This window comes from Bos grunniens, chromosome 22, assembly GCF_055505025.1.
Source record: "Bos grunniens cultivar Pamir isolate PY7600 chromosome 22, Bosgru_T2T1.0, whole genome shotgun sequence".
Classification (NCBI taxonomy): domain Eukaryota; kingdom Metazoa; phylum Chordata; class Mammalia; order Artiodactyla; family Bovidae; genus Bos; species Bos grunniens.
This window is the reverse complement of record NC_141186.1, coordinates 23,436,575-23,458,863: the sequence shown is the minus strand read 5'-3', so window position 1 is coordinate 23,458,863 and position 22,289 is coordinate 23,436,575. Positions and strand designations below refer to the sequence as shown.

At 42.3% G+C, this 22,289-nt stretch overlaps 2 protein-coding genes across 20 annotated transcripts in view; one reads left to right on the top strand and one right to left on the bottom strand.

The window, feature by feature from the left end:
* The window catches only part of TRNT1 (tRNA nucleotidyl transferase 1), a 97,495-nt gene extending 81,137 nt beyond the window's left edge, over window positions 1–16,358 (top strand). For all 10 annotated transcript variants that reach the window (XM_086366656.1, XM_086366659.1, XM_086366658.1 and 7 more), the window contains 5 exons: window positions 6,302–6,440; window positions 11,061–11,187; window positions 14,383–14,576; window positions 15,191–15,444; window positions 15,633–16,358. In XM_086366656.1, coding sequence (XP_086222782.1) covers window positions 6,302–6,440; window positions 11,061–11,187; window positions 14,383–14,576; window positions 15,191–15,444; window positions 15,633–15,881 — 963 coding nt within the window. In that variant the 3' untranslated portion in view covers window positions 15,882–16,358. The remainder of the gene's footprint in view (window positions 1–6,301; window positions 6,441–11,060; window positions 11,188–14,382; window positions 14,577–15,190; window positions 15,445–15,632) is intronic.
* Window positions 16,359–18,000: 1,642 nt separating this feature from the next.
* CRBN (cereblon) overlaps window positions 18,001–22,289 on the bottom strand; it is a 407,739-nt gene continuing 403,450 nt past the window's right edge. For all 10 annotated transcript variants that reach the window (XM_086366664.1, XM_086366666.1, XM_086366661.1 and 7 more), the window contains 4 exons: window positions 21,653–21,768; window positions 21,261–21,325; window positions 20,253–20,384; window positions 18,001–18,813 (listed from right to left, as the gene is read on the bottom strand). In XM_086366664.1, coding sequence (XP_086222790.1) covers window positions 18,633–18,813; window positions 20,253–20,384; window positions 21,261–21,325; window positions 21,653–21,768 — 494 coding nt within the window. In that variant the 3' untranslated portion in view covers window positions 18,001–18,632. The remainder of the gene's footprint in view (window positions 18,814–20,252; window positions 20,385–21,260; window positions 21,326–21,652; window positions 21,769–22,289) is intronic.

Here is a 22,289-nt window from a genome sequence, read left to right as displayed (position 1 = left end):
GCCTCAGGCCATTTCTGCTGTGGTTTCTGGCCAAATGCTCCCCCCCACCCCGTTGTTTGCAGCTAGATGGCGTGGTGCGCTGTGACTCCATTCCTTGTGCTTCATGCTTGGGGGGCCCTGCAGTTGGTAGTGTGTCTCTGACGCGGCTCTGGGGCGCTGCTCGCTCCCACTGGGCCGCCGCTCGCTCCCACTGGGCCCCCCTGTGCGCGTCCTCTGGGGCCTTCTGGAGCCGGGTCACCTGCTGCTGTCTGCCTCCTCCCACCCGGGCCCACCCACACACGGGAGGCCCGTGTGTCAGACCCAGGAGTGAACTTGCCCCTTTCCTTATTAGACCTCCTGGTTCCTGATCCCATGTGCTTTCTGTCTTGGTTTATGCCCTCATGTTAGTGGCCTGAGAGAGCTTGGCATGAGTGAAAACACTGTTATTTTGCCTCCATTCACGCTGATCGGATAGTTTGGTTGGCTGTGGAATTCAAGGCTGGGAATCACTCTCAGGCAGAAATGTAAAGGCTTTGTTCTCTGTCTCCCAGAGTTGCCACTGAGAAGCCTGAGCTTGTTCAGATTTCTCCCGTGTTCGAGAACGGATTCCCCCCTCCCCGTTTTGGAAGCCTTTCTGATCACTTTATCCCTGGTGTTTTTAATTTGAAGAGGACGTGCCTTGGCTTGGATTGGGCACTGCCTCGGCGTCAGGCGCTGAGTGGGCCTTCTCGTGTTCACTCCTCTCCCGACTCCATCCCCTTTGGCAGGTGTCTTCTGTGGAAACCTCCGTGAATGCTGGATGTTGGGCCACAGGGACTGATCCTCTAGTTTTGTCTTTTGTCTCTTATATTTTCATTTAATTTCTGTGAAACTGCCTTAACTTGATCATCCAGTTTTTCTGTTGGCAACTTTTGCTGTCTTTTTTATATTTCCAAGAGGTCTTTTCTGAATATTTTTGAAAGCGTCCTGTTCTTGTTTCAGATGCAGTATCATCTGATACTCCCCGAGAGTATCCATTCTAGCTACTCTGTTGTTCAGTTGCTGTGCTGTGTCCGGTTCTGCCACGCCATGAACTGCAGCACGCCAGACTTCCCTGTCCTTCCCCGTCTCGTGGAGTTCGCCCAGGTTCAGGTCCATTGCATCAGTGATGCCATCCAGCCGTCTCATTTTCTGCTGCCCTCTTTTCCTTCTGCCTTCTACCTTTCCCAGCATCAGCGTCTTTTCTAGTGAGTCAGCTGTTCACATCAGGTGGCCAAAGTATTAGAGCTTCAGCATCAGTCCTTCTGATGAGTATTCACGGTTGATTTCCTTTAGGGTTGACTGGTTTGATCTCCTTGCTGTCCAAGGAACTCTCGACAGTCTTCTCCAGCACCACACTTCAAAAGCATCAATTCTTCAGCACTTTGCCTTCTGTATGGTCTAGCTTTCACAACCGCACGTGACTACTGGAAAGACCATGGCCTTGACTGTACGGACCTTTGTCACCAAAGCAACGTGTGTGCTTTTTAACACACTGTCTAGGTTTGTCACAGCTTTCTTGCCAAGAAGCAACCATCTTCTAATTTCATGGCTGCAGTCACCATCTGCAGTGATTTTAGAACCCAAGAAGAAGAAAGCTGTCACTACCTGCACCTTTTCCCCTCTGTTTGCCATAAAGTAATGAGGCCAGATGCTGTGATTTTAGTTTTTTAAATATTTGGTTTTAACAGGCTTTTTCACTCTCCTTCACTCTCAAAAAGAGGTTGTGTAGTTCATCTTTGCTTTTGCCGTTAGAGTGGTGTAATTCGCATATCTGAGGTTGTTGATATTTCTCCTGGCACTTGATTCCAGCTTGTACTTCATCCAGCCCAGCATTTCTCATGATGTGCTCTGTGTATAAGTTAAATCAACAAGGGGACAATAAGCAGCCTTGTCATATTCCTTTCTCAATCCTGAACCAGTTTGTTGTTGCATACAAGGTTCTAACTGTTACTTCTTGACCTGCATACAGATTTCTGAGGGGGCAGGTAAGGTGGCCTGGTAATTCCATCTCTCTAAGAGTTTTCCGCAGTTTGTTACAGTCCACACAGTCAAAGGCTTTAGCATAGTCAGTGAAACAGAGGTAGATGTTTTTCTGAAATTCCCTTGCTTTCTTTATGATCCAACAAATGTTGACAATTTGAACTCTGGTTCCTCTGCCTTTTCTAAACCCAGCTTGAACATCTGGAAGTTCTCGGTTCATGTACTTTGTAGCCTAACTTGGAGGATTTTGAGCGTAACATCACTAGCATGGGAGATGAGTACAGTTGTCCAGTGGTTTGAACATTCTTTAGTACTGTCCTTGGGAGTTGGGATGCTGCTGCTGCTAAGTCGCTTCAGTCGTGTCTGACTCTGTGTGACCCCATGGACTGCAGCCCACCAGGCTCCCCCGTCCCTGGGATTCTCCAGGCAAGAACACTGGAGTGGGGTGCCATTGCCTTCTCCAACGCATGAAAGTGAAGTCACTCAGTTCTGTTGACTCTTCGCGACCCCATGGACTGCAGCCTACCAGGCTCCTCCGTCCGTGGGAGTTTCCAGGCAAGAGTACTGGAGTGAGGTGCCATTGCCTTCTCCGGGGAATTGGGATGAGAATTGACCTTTTCCAGTTCTGTGACCACTGCTGGGTTTTCCAAATTTGCTGGCATATAGAGTGAAGCACTTTGACAGCATCATCTTTTAGGATTTTAAATAGCTCTGTTGGAATTCCATCGCCTCCACTAGCTTTATTGACAGCAGTGCTTCCTAAGGCCTACTTGACTTCACACTCCAGAATGTGGGGGTCTGGGTGACTGACCACACACACCATCATAGTAATCCGGTTCATTAAGATCTTTTTTGTACAGTTCTGTGTATTCTTTCCATCTCTTCTTGACCTCTTCTTCTGTTAGCTTCTGTCCTTTTTAGGAGCCATCTTTGGATGAAGTGTGCCTTTGACATCCCCAGTTTCCTTGACGAGGTCTCTAGTCTTGCCCGTTCAGTGGCTTTCCTGTGCTTCTGCTCATTGTCCATGGAAGAAGCCCTCATCTCTCTGTGCTGTTCTCTGGCGCTCTGTGTTTCCTTGGCTGTACCTCTCCCTCTCCCTTGCTTTCCACTTCTCTTCTCTCTCCAGCTATTTGTAGAGCCTCCTCGGACAACCACTTTGCCTTCTTGCCTTTCCTTTTCTTTGGGAAGGTTTTGTTTGCCACCTCCTGTACAGCATTATGGACCTCTGTCCATAGTTCTTTAAGCGTTCTGTTTACTAGATCTGATCCCTTCAAACTATTTGTCACCTCAACTGTATATTCATAGGGGATTTAAGTTGTACTTGGCTGGCCTAGTGGTTTTCCCTGCTTTCTTTACTTTAAGCCTGAATTTTGCTATGAGAAGCTGATGATCTGAGCCAGAGTCAGCTCCGGGTCTTGTTTTTGCTGACTGTATGTAGTGTCTCCATCTTCAACTACAAAGAATGTAATCAATCTGATTTTGGTATTGAGCATATGGTAATGTCTATGTGTAGAGTTGTCTCTTGTGTTGTTGATAAAGGGTGTTTACTATGACCAGTGCATTCTCTTGGCAGAATTCAGTTAGCTTTTGCCCTGCTTCATTTTGTACTCCAAGGCCAGACTTGCCTGTTACTCCAGGTTTCTCTTCACTTCCTACTTCTGCATTCTAGTCCCCAGTGATGAATAGGACATCTTTTTTTGGTGTTAGTTCTAGGAGGTCTTGTAGGTCTTCATAGAATTAATCAGCTTCAGAACTTTTCCAGCATTACTGGTTGGGGCATAGACTTGGATTACTGTGATGTTGAATGGTTTGCCTTGGAAACCAACCGAGATCATTCTGTCATTTTTGAGGTTGCACCCAAGTACTGCATTTCAGACTCTTGTTGACTCTGAGGGCTACTCCATTTTTTCTGTTGGATTCTTGCCCACAGTAGTAGATATAATGGTCATCTGAATTAAATTCACCCATTGCAGTCCAGTCTATTTTAGTTCACTGATTTCTAAAATGTCGATGTTTATTCTTGCCATCTCCTGCTTGACCACATCCAATTTACCTTGATTCGTGGACCTGACATTCCAGGTTCCTATGCAGTACTGTTCTTTATAGCGTGGAATTTTACTTTCATCACCAGACACATCCACAGCTGAGCTTCTTCCCGCTTTGGCCCAGCCGCCTCATTCTTTCTGGAGCTGTTAATAGTTGTCCTCTGCTCTTCCCCAGTGGCGTGTTGGAAATCTTCTGACCTGGGGGATTCATCTCTCGTTGCCTTTTCATCCAGCTCATGGGGTCCTCACGGCAGGTATACTGGAGCGGTTTGCCATCCCCTCCTCCGGTGGATCACGTTTTGTCAGAACTCTCCACTGTGACCCATCTGCCTTGGGTAGCTCTGCACAGTATGGCTCATAGCGTCATTGAGTTCTCCAGGCCCCTTCGCCACAACAAGGCTGTGATCCGTGAAGGGGCTAGGTACTTGGATGATGTCTTTATTTCCTTTGAGCTTGTTCTGTCTTTGCTGTTGGCGTTCCTTCAGTGTGGAAGCTTTTCAGTGTCTCTTTGTTGCAGTAATGGAGTGCATGCAGAAAGCCCTGGGCAGTTTAGGTAGTTTTGTGTGGAAGCAGCAGCCTTGTTAGTGACGGGACCCTGCTATCAGTATCGGGAGGGCTTTTCATCTGGGGACACCAGAGAAATCCTCTAGCATTACCCAGGTTGGAATAAGGCTGCTGATTAACATTTTGAAAACTGACTGCAGAAAGGGATAGAGGTCATGTTGGGTTTTCTTCACAACCTTGTTTTCATTTTCATTTCCCATGATTTTGTATATGGTGCCTCAAGTTGTTATTATTTGGGGTCATTCTTTCTAGTCAATCTCTGGTTCTCTGCTTGGGCGAGGGAGGCACTCTGGGGGTCTCTTTGTTTTCTGTAGATTTCAACTGTCTTAATATTTACACTGTTTTTCTTGAGTTAACTTGTGCCTCAAATTCCTAATTCTGGAACTCCCCAGTGAGAGCCAGTTTGTAGAAAACAGTACATGAGATTGAGAGGAATTCCAGAACAGACTCTGTGTATTAGTCGCTCAGTCATGTCCGACCCTTTGCAACCCATGGACTGTAGCTTTCCAGGCTCCTCTGTTCGTGGGATTTTCCAGGCAAGATTACTGGAGTGGGTTGCCAGTTCCTTCTCCAGGGGATCTTCCCAACCTAGAGACTGAACCCACGTCTCCTGTGTCTCCTGCATTGCAGGCAGATTCTTCACCCACTGAGCCATCAGGGAAGCCAGAACCGACTTTACCGATCATTAATGGCTTTCAGTTCCTAATGAAAAGATCCCGAACCCCTGCTTGGCATGTGAAACCTTTTGCTGTCTGCCCCTCGATGTGGATGCCCCGTGTATGCTGTGAACTTGCTCTTGCATGTACCCGTCTTCTCTCCACTGTGCCTTTGCTCATCTTGAACTATTCTTCTTCCGCATCTGCATGTCCAGAGCTCACTTACTTTCTCAGGCTAAGTTCACACGTGACTGTAACGGAGCTACTCCGCTTCTCCCAGCAGGGGGGACCTCTTTTCCCAGGATGCACAGGGCACTTTATTGTAACGTAATTGAAGGTAACCAGCAAAGGAGCTGCAGGATGTGTTGCCTATATTTCTTCCTCTGTCGGGCCTTTGCTCAGTGGATTATATTCTATAAATTGATATTCAGCTCTTTGAAAATTGGAGCTATTAAAAAAATATTTAAAAGAGTAGCCTGGTTTTGTATTGAAGAACCAGAATATTTTAAGGGATCTTACTTTCTGCCACATAATTTGTCAGGCTTGCCATTTTTTCTATGCAAACTTATCTTTTTAAATTAAGAGGGGTTTATTATTTCTTAAAAATGTTGTTTGGATGTGTCTTTGAATACTGTGGGTGTCATTGTATTTCAAGGTATATGTGTGCTGCTGCTGCTAAGTTGCTTCAGTCGTGTCCGACTCTGTGCGACCCCAGAGACGGCAGCCACCAGGCTCCCCCGTCCCTGGGATTCTCCAGGCAAGGACACTGGAGTGGGTTGCCATTTCCTTCTCCAATGCAGGAAAGTGAAAAGGGAAAGTGAAGTCCCTCAGTTGTATCTGACTCTTAGCGACCCCATGGACTGCAGCCTACCAGGCTCCTCCATCCATGGGATTTTCCAGGCAAGAGTACTGGAGTCGGGTGCCATTGCCTTCTCCGATATGTGTACTAGTTGACTTAAAAAGAAAAGAAGATATATACTTGTCAGGACTTACTTTTTTTTTCAATCCATCCAGTGATACTGAAAACTAATTTTTGAAAAACATATTTACTTCCAGCTTCATGAAGAAAATTTTGAAATTACTACACTGAGGATTGACGTAGCCACTGACGGAAGACACGCCGAGGTTGAATTCACGACTGACTGGCAGAAGGATGCTGAGCGCAGAGATCTCACCATAAATTCCATGTTTTTAGGTAACGCCTGGGGGTCGCGTTCTAACTCCTTCAGTCCGAATGCTTCCTTTTCACGTGAAACGTGTCTTCTGGCAGTGTTCTCCCACTGGAGGGCTTGTGTCAGTTTCTGTGAAGAGACAGGCTGTGGTTAAAACTGACTGTGGAGCCGAGGTTCCTGGGTTCCGCTGCCTCGGTCGCTCTCACTGTAACGCAAGGCCCTGGATAGCAGCTTCCTCTGCAGGGCTGTCCTGAGGGTTAGAGGAGTTGGTCGTGGCGAGTCCCTGGTGCACGTTCAGCCAGGGGCTCCTTATGAACCGCATCAAAAGATGTTAGGTTTCAGGCGAGGACCGTGCACACGCGCGCGTTGCCCCTTCTTCCTGTCTTGGACACACACACGCCCCACCTTCCCTCTCTGCTGGTTCCTGTGGTGGACATGGTCAGTGATGTCACTTCCTCTGTTGCTCCATGTGCCCAGCACTGCCTCACAGTCCTCCGTGGCACCACGGCTTACGGACCGTCTCTACTCAGCCCTGGCATGTGAGAGGAAGCCTGTTGATCATCTGAGCATAACATTTTGCTCAGGAAAGAAAGCAGTGAGGATCGTAATGGGAGTCAGTGTGAATTAGGTTAGCGTTTTGGTGTGCAGTTGAAGCATCGTTTTTTGTCCTTTAAATTTTAGGCAAGTTCTTCAGGGTTAAGTCTTTGGATTAGAAAAGATGGGCATCCACTCTTACCTGTGGCACGGTAATAGTGAAAGGATGAAGCAGTGGTACCCACTTTGTGGGATGGAGAGGGGGCTGTAGACCCAAGTGGGCACACTTTGCTAATTACATTAATGCCCAGTAACATTTCTAGCGTGCCTCCCTGGCTTGAGGTGCATCAGTGCTCACTTGATGTACTTCAGCTCATTTAATGCTCAGGAAGACTCCATAAAGTAGGTATTAAACTCATTCAACAGATGTGGAAACAGACTCAGAGACGTTAAGTAATTGAGCCCAAGTCACGGAGAGCTTTGATTGGAGCCCGGGTTTCCAGAGCCTGGGTGATTTATGACCAGAGGGAGCCTAGTTGGAGGCATGTTTTCTCTCCATTATGGGGTCAAACTCCAGGTGTTAGTTTCTTATATCATTTTTACTTAGTGTTAAACTGCTCCAACTAGTTCAGTGTATGAAAACTTTATAACTAATGTCTCATAATCAGATATAACTAAAAGAGAAACTAATATTCTTTTTCAAGATACTGTTTTATAAAAATAAAAGCTCTTATCGGTGCTACTGTTTGCTGACATTTGCTGAGCCCTTATAAAATGTGACCGTCGTTGTTCTCAGCCCATCACAGAAATTTAATCTTCCCACCAACCCTGTGAGGCAGATCTTGGTGTGTAACTAAGTAAAATTTGCTCAAAGTCCTGCAGCCAGTAAACTGCTGAATTAGGATTCCAACTCAACAGTTTATTGACCAGAGACATATTAATACATCTTTCGTTACCTGAATGTTATTGACTAGAGTGTTTCAATATGTATAGCTAGCGTCTGCAAAAGTTTCCTGGTCAATAATGTGTTAAGCAGCCTGGTTTCAGAGGTTAGGTCCTTAACCACTGCATTATGCTCAGCACCTCAACTTTATTTCTAACTTCTACTCATCATTTTTTCAAAGGATATTCAGAGCAAAACAAAATATACACAGATACTACTCAGTAATCTTTACCTTCAGCCCGTTTTCCCATCCATACTTTTTTCAAACCTTATCAGACAAAGCATTCCTAGTTCTGGGGGTGATAATGGTCACTTTGTTTCTCAAACTCTTATTTTCCCTTTTGTAACACTGTTTTTTCCTGCAAATTTTGATCTTTCCTTTACTGAAAAAGATCTGGTTTCCACAGTCCTCATGGAGTTGTGTCTGTTCAGTAAGAGAAGTAACAGGAGATAGGTGTACCGCATGTACGTTGTAATCATATTGTCTAAGTTTTTTTGTTTGTTGTCATTTCCTGTTGTATCTTTCTGAATCTGGAGCCTTATAAATTGGCTGTAAGTGTCAAAATGCCAAGAAGAGTTTGGCAGGAGTTAAGCCTGAGCTTAGAGTGTGGCTGCATTTGCCATAATCATGACGAGTGGTTACTTTCTTCCTTTCCCGCCTTCCTGTGATGCCACGTGCTGAGGTCTGTCTCAGGCCCACGGAGCTCCCCATTTGGGTGGTTGCTGGCATCTGTGTCTTTGCTCCAGGTGTTTCTGTTTTTCCATCTTAGTTCCCAGAGCAGCCACCTGTCTCATTTTGCCTGGACTAAGGTATCCCTGAGACAGGAGATTTTCAGTTTTTAAATCAGGGAAGTCCTGGGATAGCTGGGAGGACTTGGTCACTTCACACATACCTGAGGTTTTATGTGCCTTATATTAAAATCGTTAAGTTTTTTGTTTTGTTTTGTTCAACATGAGAGGATATTGCGCTAGAAATATATGTATAACATATTGAACAGATGTTAGGTTCACATGGTTCAAAATTCACCAAGTTCAGAAGGCTGCACGGAGAAGTGTCCTTGTCAGATTTCAGATTTCACTGTCCCCTGGCTAACATGTAATTGGACTTAGGTCCTTGCTGAGCTGATGGAGGTCTGAAAAATGATTATCTCATAAATGTCCACTTCTTACAACTGAAGTTGAAAATCTTCATTTTAAAGCTTTTTATATGTCATATATATTTTAGTTCATTTTTTTTCCTCTTTAAAAAATTTTTATTAGAGTATAGTTGACCTACAGTGTTGCAAGTTTCTGCTGTACAGCAGAGTGAATCAGCTGTACCTTGTGTGAATTTCATTCCCATTTAGGTCACCACAGAGCACTGAGTGCCGTGCCCCAAGCTGTATACAGTCTGTCATTAGTTTTCTGTTTTGCACAGTGTCCAGTAGTGTATATATTTGAATCTCAGTCGCCTAGTGCATCCCACCCCTTCCCTCCCCCGTTGTCCGTGTTTTGTTCTCTACCTCTGGGTCTCTCTCTGCCTTGCAGATAAGATCATCTATATAATTTTTAGATTCCACATACATGTTAATATACAGGGTGTTTTTCTTGCTTCACTCTGTATGATAGTCTCCAGGTCCGTCTCGGTCAATGGCCCGGTTTTGTTGTTACGGCCGAGTAACACCCATTGCACGCATCTACCACATCACCTGTGTCTGCTCCTCTGTCGACGGGCGTTTAGGTTGCTTCCGTATCCCGACTGTTAGGAGCGGCGCCAGAACACGGCTGTGTGTGTCCTTTTGCACTATGGCTTTTCCCGGGTGTGTGCCAGGAGTGGGAGTGCTGGGCATACGTGGGAGTTCTGTATTTAGTTGTTAAGGAAGCTCCATACTGTTCTCCACAGTGGCTGTACCAATTTAACATTTCCCTTAACTTTTCTACATATGGTCTTTCTTATTTAGGAGGTTTTTGTAGATAATAGAAAGCCATTTGTCTCTGTGATACTAACTGTAAATGTTTTCCCCAGTATGTTACCTTAATGCAATTTCATATTGTGTCATTTTCATGCTATCCAGGAATGAATATCTAATGTTTCATGTAGTTGGATTTACTAATAATTTCTTTGAAGGCTTTGGTGTTGTGTTTTCATTTCTTTTGGTAACCATATTTTGAAAGGTCTTCCCTGCGTTAGGATTATAAATTTTTTCCCTATGGTTTATTACAGTTTTTACATTTTTCTAGATAGTTTTAACTATCATTTCTTCTTTCCAGGTTATTTTGGGTGTTGTTGTTTATTTTCCATTATTAACTTGAAAATCGCTTGTTTTATTGTTTTTGCCCATTTCATACTGGCATACATCTTGTTTATTTAGTGTGTTGTCTTTTTATTGCTATTGTAAATGCAGCCTTTTATTCCATTGTATGTTCCATTTGGTACTGGATACAGATGAATGTTACTCGTATCAGTACTTCACTGTCTATCTCTTTCCCGAATTTTTTCCTGTTTGTGATACTTTTTTTGCAGATTTTAAGTTTGCCAGTTTTTTCTGTTTAATTTTTTAAATTGAGGTAATGAAATACAGCCTTACATTAGATTCAGTATACAAATATGTTTGATATTTGTATATATCAAGAAATGATCACCGCAGTAAGTCTAGTAATATCTGACAGCATATGTACTTACAGAATTTTATTCCCCTGGTGATGAGAACTTTTAAAATCTGTCTTACCAACTTCCGAATGTGTAATACAGTATTGTTAACTGTAGTGGCCACAGTCTTGGGGTTGCAGAGTCAGACACAACTGAGTGCACACACACGCACACACACACACGTTGTTAACTAGTTGCCATGGTGTACTCAGCCTCCTCAGGACCTGTTCTATAGCTGGGAGTTTGTACCTTTTGACTCTGGTGACTCATTGTACCCACCCTAGCCTCTGACAACCACCAGTCGGTTCTCTATCAGCTTGTTGTTTTTAAGATTCTATATAAGAATGGAATCATATAATTTATCTTCCTCTGTCTGGCTTCTTTTACTTGCACAATGTCGTCAAGATCCATCCATGTTATAGCAAATGGCAAGATTTCATTCTTTTTTTAAATGGCTGAATGATTATTATGTATGGGCCAGTGTTTTCCAATTCTTATTTGCTAATAGTGATTTTTCTTCCCTCTTTTAATGACTAGGTTTTGATGGTACTTTATTTGACTACTTTAATGGTTATGAAGATTTAAAAAATAAGAAAGTTAGATTTGTTGGACAAGCTAAACAGAGGATACAAGAAGATTATCTTCGAATTTTAAGGTATTTCAGGTAAGGCCTTTCTATAAATTATAATAATACAGTTTTGAATATTATTTTTACCAAAGTGCGGTTCTCTCTCATCAAGGGAAATGCGCAGCAGCCCCGTGCACCGTGGCGCCACCTCACGTCTCTGTCTCCAAGAGACAGGGTACTGTGACTTTGAGACGCCTCATCTTTGCGTTCTCCAGATCATTTATTCACTCCTTTCTGTGGTGATCTTTAATGCAGTTTTAAGTCTTATTTTCTGCACCAGTCATTCATCACACAGGTATGTGAGTGCTTATTACTGTCCTAGGTGCTTTGAACCTGGAGTAACGAGTGGCAGTGTGCCTTCATGTGGCTTACAGTTCTAGGTGGTCATGGGAAATGTGTTAGATGAATTTGGAAGGTGTGTAATGCACCTGGATGGTTTTGTGGGTAGCAGTCTTCAATGTTGAACTATAACAGGCAAACCATTGTAACTGGCTAATTTGTATCTATTAATAGTTAATTTTTTACAGCTTGGGATAATGCTCAGAATATTCTTTGACAGACTTTACGTTTTGTCAATAACTGCTATTCCTTTAGACTTAAGTGTTTGCAAACAGTCTGTCTTTACAAATCACAGGACATGGACTAAGGTACAGTCATTTAATTAGATCACTATAGCAATACATTATTACCAAATTCAGACTGAAATTGAAGAAGGTAGGGAAAACCACTAGACCATTCAGGTATGACCTAAATCAAATCCCTTATGATTACACAGTGGAAGTGAGAAATAGATTTAAGGGCCTAGATCTGATAGATAGAGTGCCTGATGAACTATGGATGGAGGTTCGTGACATTGTACAGGAGACAGGGATCAAGACCATTCCCATGGAAAAGAAATGCAAAAAAGCAAAATGGCTGTCTGGGAAGGACTTACAAATAGCTGTGAAAAGAAGAGAAGCGAAAAGCAAAGGAGCAAAGGAAAGATGTAAGCGTCTGAATGCAGAGTTCCATAGACTAGCAAGAAGAGATAAGAAAGCCTTCCTTAGCGATCAATGCAAAGAAATAGAGGAAAACAACAGAATGGGAAAGACTAGAGATCTCCAAGAAAATTAGAGATACCAAGGGAACATTTCATGCAAAGATGGGCTCGATAAAGGACAGAAATGGTATGGACCTAAGAGAAGCAGAAGATATTAAGAAGAGGTGGCAAGAATACACAGAAGAACTGTACAAAAAAGATCTTCATGACCAAGATAATCACGATGGTGTGATCACTCACCTAGAGCCAGACATCCTGGAATGTGAAGTCAAGTGGGCCTTAGGAAGCATCACTACGAACAAAGCTAGTGGAGGTGATGGAATGCCAGTTGAGTTATTTCAAATCCTGAAAGATGATGCTGTGAAAGTGCTGCACTCAATATGCCAGCAAATTTGGAATGGCCACAGGACTGGAAAAGGTCAGTTTTCATTCCAATCCCAAAGAAAGGTAATGCTAAAGAATGCTCAGACTACTGCACAACTGCACTCATCTCACATGCTAGTAAAGTAATGCTCAAAATTCTCCAAGCCAGGCTTCAGCAATACGTGAACTGTGAATTTCCTGATGTTCAAGCTAGTTTTAGAAAAGGCAGAGGAACCAGAGATCAAATTGCCAACATCCGCTGGATCATCGAAAAAGCAAGAGAGTTCCAGAAAAACATCTATTTCTGCTTTATTGACTATGCCAAAGCCTTTGACTGTGTGGATCACAATCAACTGTGGAAAATTCTGAAAGAAATGGGAATACCAGACCACCTGACCTGCCTCTTGAGAAACCTATATGCAGGTCAGGAAGCAACAGTTAGAACTGGACATGGAACAACAGACTGGTTCCAAATAGGGAAAGGAGTACGTCAAGGCTGTATATTGTCACTCTGCTTATTTAACTTCTGTGCAGAGTACATCATGAGAAACGCTGCACTGGAAGAAACACAAGCTGGAATCAAGATTGCCGGGAGAAATATCAATAACGTCAGATATGCAGATGACACCACCCTTATGGCAGAAAGTGAAGAGGAACTCAAAAGCCTCTTGATGAAAGTGAAAGAGGAGAGTGAAAAAGTTGGCTTAAAGCTCAGCATTCAGAAAACGAAGATCATGGCATCCGGTCCCATCACTTCATGGGAAATGGATGGGGAAACAGTGTCAGACTTTATGTTTTTGGGCTCCAAAATCACTGCAGATGGTGACTGCAACCATGAAATTAAAAGACGCTTACTCCTTGGAAGGAAAGTTATGACCAACCTAGACAGCATATTGAAAAGCAGAGACATTACTTTGCCAACAAAGGTCCGTCTAGTCAAGACTATAGTTTTTCCTATGGTCATGTATGGATGTGAGAGTTGGACTGTGAAGAAGGCTGAGCGCCGAAGAATTGATGCTTTTGAACTGTGGTGTTGGAGAAGACTCTTGAGAGTCCCTTGGACTGCAAGGAGATCCAACCAGTCCATTCTGAAGGAGATCAGCCCTGGGGTTTCTTTGGAGGGAATGATGCTGAAGCTGAAACTCCAGTACTTTGGTCACCTCATGCGAAGAGTTGACTCATTGGAAAAGACTTTGATGCTGGAAGGGATTGGGGGCAGGAGGAGAAGGGGACGACAGAGGATGAGATGGCTGGATGGCATCACTGACTCGATGGATGTGAGTCTGAGTGAACTCTGGGGGTTGGTGATGGACAGGGAGGCCTGGTGTGCTGGGATTCATGGGGTCACAAAGAGTCGGACACGACTGAGCGACTGAACCGAACTGAGCAATGCATTGTGAAGAAATGAGTGGTAAAAGCAGGTATACTTTAATGCTTCCAAGAGTCCATGAAATACACTCCCATGTCTGCAATGAGATGTGTTTCATGTGAAACTCTTAATTGAAAGCATTGATGTGTACAGACAGGCAACCTTTGAGGAAGCAAGACTACTCCATGACGATATCTTGGACCTGTTTTAGAGCCTGCCCAAGACTGCTCTGGTTTATGCGTCCACTGTCAGTACCAATCAATAGACCTTCATTGAAGGCCAAACTTACACTTTTTGGAGCTCAGGTTTTCTGAGCTGAGAAAAAAAGAGAAGGTAGATGAGCAGATGATTTCTAAGGTCCCTCCTAGACCTCACTAGTAGCATCAGGAAAATGAAGAGCGCAGTTTTCTGGTGAAATGCCAGCATGAAGGCAGTGCTTCTGGACATGTTTACTTTGTAGGTTTTACGGGAAAATTGTTGACACACCTGGTGACCATGATCCTGAGACTTTGGAAGCAATTGCAGAAAATGCAAAAGGCTTGGCAGGAGTATCAGGAGAGCGGATCTGGGTGGAACTGAAAAAAATACTTACTGGTAACCACGTGAACCATCTGATTCATCTCATCTATGAACTCGATGTGGCTCCTTACATAGGTGAGTCCCAACTTGTAAAACGTTTGCCTTTTTGGCAATGAAACATATCTCGTTTAAAATTTCATAAGGAAAAAAAGTGAATGTAGTTAATTCCAAAAGGAAAAATGGACTACTTTAAAATATGGTAGACTCTGAGCCAGGAGTGGCCAGGAGGAGGAGTTTTTCCAGGCAGGGGACAGCACAAGGGCAGCATGTGAGGGTGGACAAAGGGGCCTCTGGAGTTGGTCCACTGGGGCTTTGAGTGCAGCTTCACCACGTTATCAGCTTTGTAACTTGGGTTATTTCCTGTTTGCAAATCTAAAGAAGGGATATGAAAATAATAGCAGCTGTGTAATGGGAGAGCTGAGAGCTTCAGGGAGTTAACACGTGCAGAGCGCGGAGAAGGCGGGCCTTACACAGACAGTTCAGTAGGTGTCAGAATACCACTCAGAGCCACAGTGCTGGTTTGAGATGTGGGAGGGGAGAGCAGTAGTGGGCAGCGGCTCACCTGTAAGACTGCACCAGCAGTGGATCCTGGTACCAGGACATTTCTGAATATGAGGACACAGTGTGCTTAAGATGGGAGCTTTTAAAATGTATCTAAAAATGGGTGGAAAATGCTTTTGTCCCTACAGGCTTACCTGCTAATGCAAGTTTAGAAGAATTTAACAAAGTCAGTAAAAATGTGGAAGGTTTTTCACCAAAGCCAATGACTCTCTTGACCTCACTGTTCAAAGTACAGGATGATGTCACGAAATTGGACCTGAGGTTGAAGATTTCAAAAGAAGAGAAGAATCTGGGTTTATTTATTGTTAAAAATAGGAAAGATTTAATTAAGGCAGTAGATAGTTCAGAACCACTGAAACCCTATCAAGACTTCATCATAGATGTAAGTATTTTCACAGCTTGGTTAGAGTATAGATCATCTCCACTAATTGCAACCAATTCATTAATACTAGGACCCACAGTGTATTATGTGAATTTCCTTTATTTTAAATGAAAATTTGCACATTGCATTTATTTAAATGTCAGCATAAGATCATTGCAAGTGTGGTGATGTTTGGTTTTGGCCCTCAGTCTAGAGAAGCTGATGCGACTGCTCGTGTGTGTGAGCTTCTCAAGTACCAAGGCGAGCACGGTCTCCTGAAGCAGATGCGGCAGTGGTCCATTCCCCCGTTTCCTGTAAGTGGCCATGACATCAGGAAAGTGGGCATCTCCTCCGGAAAAGAAATTGGGGTGCTCTTACAGCAGTTGCGGGAACAGTGGAAGAAAAGTGGTTACCAACTGGAAAAAGATGAACTGCTGAGTTACGTAAAGAAGACCTAAAGTTGACAAGAGCTGGCTACCAAAAAGCAGAAAATTTTTGGTAAGCCTAGTTTTCTTTCCCGTCCCTCTTAGTGAGATTTAAGAGACTCGAATATATAGCAGAATGAAAGCCAGCTTTCTCTTCAGAAGAATAAAGGTCTTATTTTATGAAAACTGTATTTCAGGCACTAAAGTCAAGTCTACTTCCTCTTAATCTGATTTGTCTCTGAAGCTTGTAATTCTCTTGGAATAGTTTCTACTGAGAAAAGTAGAGTTGGCGCCTCTCAATCTGTCTAGGCTTTTTAAGGAGGATTTTTGGTTGGTTTTGTTGCATGTGGCAGTGCTGAGATTGTTCCTAAGAAGTGCCAAGTGTCTTGAAAAACACGTTTCTTTGTATTTGCAATTGAAATAACTGGGTTAATTTTGTACAAGGATTGTCTATGGTGTCAGTTTTTTTCTGAATTCCAGAATAAACTTGTGTTTGAATACAGCTGAAAATTTTGCATAAAATATAACATATACAGTTGAAGACTAGATGTGTCCCAAGTGGCTGGCGTTCCAATACCCAGGACGTGTTTGTAGGGAGCGTAGTTTAGGGCATAGTTGATAGTTTTCTCTGTCAAAATGAAATTTCCCTAACTTCCTGGTAAGCTTAGAAAGCTTAGCTTAAGATTCTTGTGCCCATTATTTTAATAAACATTTCCTTTGATACTGGAAGATGAATGTGGTCTCTGACATTATATATCAGGTGCCGTATATACTTAGTGCCGGCACTCCTGTCGCTTTAAAGTAAAAAAAGGTCACGGCCTACATATTTGCTCTGTAAAGATTTGAGCCTGTGTGCTTTCAGTAGGTTAAGAGGTAAACAGCACGAAGTATTGTGTATTTCGGCTGCTGTACTGACATTTTGTAACTCACTTTCCTTTCTGTGTAGCCAGTCAGAGCATCTTGGTGCACTTTGGGCAAATAGCACTTTTGGACTTGATAACACAAAAAAGCACATTTCTGTTAAAACCCAGATAAGAGGAAGTGTGACACTCACTCAGTGTAACGGGGGCTTATGCTGCGAGAAAGGGAGCCTCAGAAACACCTGCACACAGGTCAGTAATTGAATGCTTATGAAGTAACGCTTAAGATATATAAGTACTAGTAAGATATGTATTGGTGCAACATTTTACAATTCCTACTGTTCTATATAGGACGTATGCAGATTGAGCTATTAGAGGTCTGGTTTTGTCAGGTTAAAAGACCTCAGATTAGTATTATATGCATATTTTATATACCAGAATCTTTTATCTGCAAGAGTCAGGAAACAGTACAGAACATTCTGAGCTTACACTCTTCCAGGGTAAATGTAAAAGCAGTGTTTCCTTACTACAGCTGGGGTGGACAGAGAGAGCTGCTGTGCTACCGAAAAAAACACTGGGATCCCTTTAGAGGAAGTTTTGGTTCAGTGTAAGACTACATGAACAAACCGTAAGGTAGTAATAGTAACGTCATAAAAACCCAAGGTTGTTGGTTGTAAAAAGGCAAAGAAAGGCATATTTTAAAGAATCAACAGCATTCTTAAAGTGGGTTTTCGTTTACTCTCTTTACATAAATATGCAACATGATACTCAGTTTAGGTTTCTAGTCTAGGCAGTCAAAACCATTGCATTTTTGGAAGAATAAAATATTGGTAAATTAAAATGTAAGAAACTTCAACAGTCCATTTTTGGCCACATACATTGTACCTAATTAGCTGAACTTTTCCCAGTGAAATATGTAAAGCAGTGGAGAAGTATCAAAATGACACCAATGTGAAAGGATCCAATAAACCCCTTGAATGTGTAAGCAAAGAGGTAGGTGGCAAATCTGTCTGTCTAGAAGTTTATCTTAAAAATTATTTCTTACACCTAAAGTATCTGCATCCGAGTAGATATTTTACATTATTTAAACAAACATGTTTAGCTTTGCTTTTATAGTTTCCTTACAGAGTTTCTCACTTTACATTGAACAAAATAGCCTATGAAATACATCATCGCCTCCAGCCTGTAGGAAGGAGAACGTGTTTTAGCATCCGTGCTCCACAGAGTCTAAGTTCAGATTCAACTTTGAAACAGAATAACCAAACACTGAGCAAATACACCAGATACTACTATTCACTAACAAACATGTTAGGAAAACTTTTATTTGGGGGCTCAAACTGCATATTATAACTCTTTATTTTCAAAATTTACAAATCAGTATCTCAGAAACTAAAGAAAAGGAACACAGCCCTTTTAACATTTACACATTTCCTCGCCTCTTTCAAAAAGGAACAGTACTAGAGCTTGGCACCCTCCCTTCTGGAACGTCTGCCCTTTGGAGCACTGATGCAAACACGCCATTCTGTTCCGTGTGTCAGGATCAAATAAATGATGAACTGCGTTAATTACAGCAATTGATAGGAATTTCAGATTTGTTTTGTGCAGAAAGCATGCTCACCAGTTTCACAGATGTCTTCATGTCCGCTCAGTGATAACACTACCAGGCATATCAAGAGTCCACAGGATAACAGCACCAAGCTCCTAAAGTAGGTATTCCTGAAAACCAAGTATTCTAGACTGCTTCTCATCCTCTTCAATAGAACATCTTAGTTTAAATCTTGAAATCCTGTTGTTCGACTAAGAAACTGCAACCTTCCATGTAATGTTGCTTTTACTTAGGTATGCATCAAAAGCAGTAATTTCCAAAGCAGATCTGGTGTTAGAATGCCAATGTGTTAAGTAACCTTATCCCTACTGTATTCATTTATAAGCAGAGTATTACTTTGTCAGGGCTTATGTCATCTTCCGTATCTGGGATGGTGGGCAACAGAGCGGATCGAGTCAAACCCCAGAATTTTTGAGGTGACATGTCTTTTTTGGTGGCTGTAAATTTCCATCCAATATGGCTGGCACAGATCCTACACTGGGCAATTGTCCAGGCATACCTACGAGATTAAGGAAAGGTAAATCAGCTCAGGAACTGCATCTCTGTATCCCAGCCTATCACCTCAGAAACCTGTTGTTCTAAGGATGGGGAAGAGAAAACTCAGAGCTTTGATTTATACAAGTTCCCTGAAACAGATCTCACAAAAAAGATTTTCTAATTTGTATCATCATGGTAATGCATTATAAAGTTGTTTCATTGTGCTCTTAAGCCATGCTTAAATTTTTTTCTCCAATGCCAAAGAAGAAAAAAACTATCTTATTAATACAGGTTTCTTTATACAAATTGCTGGTTGCCAAGAACACACTGTAAATTGTAGCAGCATTTTCCTAGTTGTTTTGCATTGAAGTCAAGTTAGGAAATAACAATCAACTGTAGAAATACACACTTCTTCTCTGAGTTAAAACTGGGGATGGAAGAAGTTAAGTGTTTCTCTCACATAAGATTTAAGAACTGCTTTTCTAAAAGAAGAATGGTTTTGCCACATAATTTAACAAAAATATAAGCCCTGGCATTAGAGGAAAAAAATCCCAAACAAACCAGAAGTCACCCAAACCATGTAATGAAACTTTTTTTTTTTCAGGGATCCATATTTAGTAGTTCTGTTAACCAGTTAATTCTACTTTTAGTCCTTAAGAATGCTATCACATAAGATTGGCCAGTCCAAATGGCATGGTTCTTGGTCCAGAATAACAAATACAGCCACTAAGCCCTGCTCAGCTTGCCTCTTTCAAAATAAAAAGGCTGAGCCAGCGTTATTGGCTGAAGGGATCCCACAAGTTCTCAGGTAGTGTCGTAGGTCCCACAGTCATACTTTGAAGGTCAATAGGCTAAGCCAAAAAATCCAAAGCCTACAAACTAGAAGAAAAGCTGGATTCTGCAGGTTTTGGGTCTATCACTGCTAGGGTAACAGTCGCTAATTTTACAAATTATAAAATTCAGATATACAGTGGACCCTTGACCAACACAAGGGGTAATCCACCTATTTTTTATAGTTGGTCCTTGTATCTGCAATTCATCTCTGCATCTAACAATTCAGCCAACACAGAAGCAGCCAGTATTGTAGTATTTTACTACTGAAACATCCCTGCATCTAAGAGGAAAGCGGAAGTGAGCGGTTCAAAACCATGCTGTTCAAGGGGTCTAGTTTTACTGGCTCATGAAACAGTTGATATTTCACTTTCCTGTCAGCTCATTCTGAAGGGGTGTGGATCAGCGGTATAGTTGATTTAAGAACTGCAGCAGCCACCTGACTACATTCAATGAGACTGTGCAAGAGTAACTTTTTCTAGCCACTCGTGACATGAACATTTAAATAGCTATTTATTTCATTGCCTATTTCTGATGATAAATTCTAGCAACTCTCCTTAATACTCTTTTGAGCTTTACTGCTCAATTAAGGCACACACACAAACCCAACAGGGGACGCCACTGCATTACCCAGGAAACCAGCTGTGGTCTGTAGAAGGCCGGCCAATCAGGTTCAAGTTGCAAGCCTTATACACGGTAAGCGTCTCATGCACGTATCCATGAGGGTTCACATAAGCTGCCATTGGCCCACATAAAGATAAACTAAAACAGAGAATCAGCAGAGTCAAGATGGGGGGAAAATCCTACAAAGTTCACCAAGAAACGAGGATGAAAGAGCTGTATAGTGCAGTTAAAACCAACCAGAGGCTGGCAGCCCAGTTTTATTTGGTGTATGTCTTCCCTTGTGGCTCAGCTGGTGAAGAACCCGCCTGCAATGCGGGAGACCTGTGTTCTATCCCTGGGTTGGGAAGATCCCCTGGAGAAGGGAAAGGCTACCCACTCCACTATTCTGGCCTGGAGAATCCCATGGACTGTATATGTATAGTCCACGGGGTCGCCAAGAGTCGGACACAACTGAGTGACTTTCACTGGTTTTCATGATGACAAAAAGGAAAGTAGTACTGGTTTTTTTAATCTTCTTCAAGATACACAATGTAATATACAGGGAGCTCAAGCTGCCCAAAAAGGGTGAGAGGGGAAGTCCAATAAAAGGTTCCATGGGGTCGTTCTTGGGCATCTGAGTACTGTGCAAACAGTACTGTGTATCACACAGCATCAGTACCTGTCCAGAAGCATGTCCTGCGAAACTCTGACCCTACGTGGTGAAACTGATATCTGAGTGGAGCAGTGCATAGAACCCCGTAGGTACCGAAAAAGATACAGTTGATAGATTTTTAACAAGGTTGGGGTGATGGGGAGGTTTTCCTTCCCCAGGCTCGCTCATTGCTGTGAATAATCCCGTCCACAACCACTGCTGTTCTGGTACCCAGGCAGGAGCCCGTATTTCATTTGCTGAGTATTTGTAATTTAATGGAGGGAAAACTATGGAGAACAGAAATACAGTCTAGGCTGTTGTTCTGTTAGTGCAGTTGGGAAAATGTACTCAGATGTGTACTAAAAATGTAATAAAGAGCTCACCTGAATATTTCATTTTTGGTTGTTATTTCTGTTTCTTGACATTGTTTACAGCAAAGTGACGTACACTAAAATATTTAAGAGAAAATTAGTGGGGGAAATGCTCCAAAGTGTTGATTACTTTAACTGTCATTTTAAAGATGGAACGAGGAAGACACAAGCTGACATATTCACTAAACTAATGACCCTCTAGGATACACAGAGGAATGCAAAACAATTTTTCTCTCTTATGATCGCTAATGAAATGTTTAAATAATCCTTTAAAATACTGTTAATGCAAACCACAATTTGACTACATGACTCAACACCTTACAGACAGCCTTGTAGGTCCCGACAATGCAACTCCCCCAACCCCAGAGCAACAGAATGTGAGCATCCAGGCGTTCACTACTCACTTTATTCATAATGTCTAGTTCACAGCGAAGTCGTTGGATTGCACTACCGATTTTAAGGAGCTGAATTCGTAATACATCATCAATAGGAAGACAAGCAGCTACTCTGTAAGAAAAATCTTAGAGACAGGATAGGTTTTCTCAAACTTACGAAGCAGATACATATCAGATAACTTATGAATGCCATAACATCCTTTTCAAATAAACCCTTCCCAGAGAACACACTTCACACAGTTATAAACAATACCAACATGTATCAGCTCTCGTGTGTGTATATATCTTCTTAAGGACATAACTTCTTTTCCCATACTTGTTTTTGTAAATGTCTTATACGTGAAATCAAACCCATGTTATTAAAAGTCACTTACTAAGAGACGAGAAAAATAGTTAAATTGTACCTAATTGACAGCTATGTAAACACAACAGTAAGTCTTGGAACTAAGGTCACCTTTAAAGGCACCCTGAAGACCAAGGAAAGGAGTCTTTATACCCAGATAGCATTTCTGGATGCAAGCTATTTACTGCAACCTGAGCCTTTTATGTCTAAAATAGGAATGCTCAGAATTAAAATTAACTAAAAAATACTCATTTGTTTTTTCTGTAATTTATGAAAACAAATGCTTTTTCAGGATAATAAAAA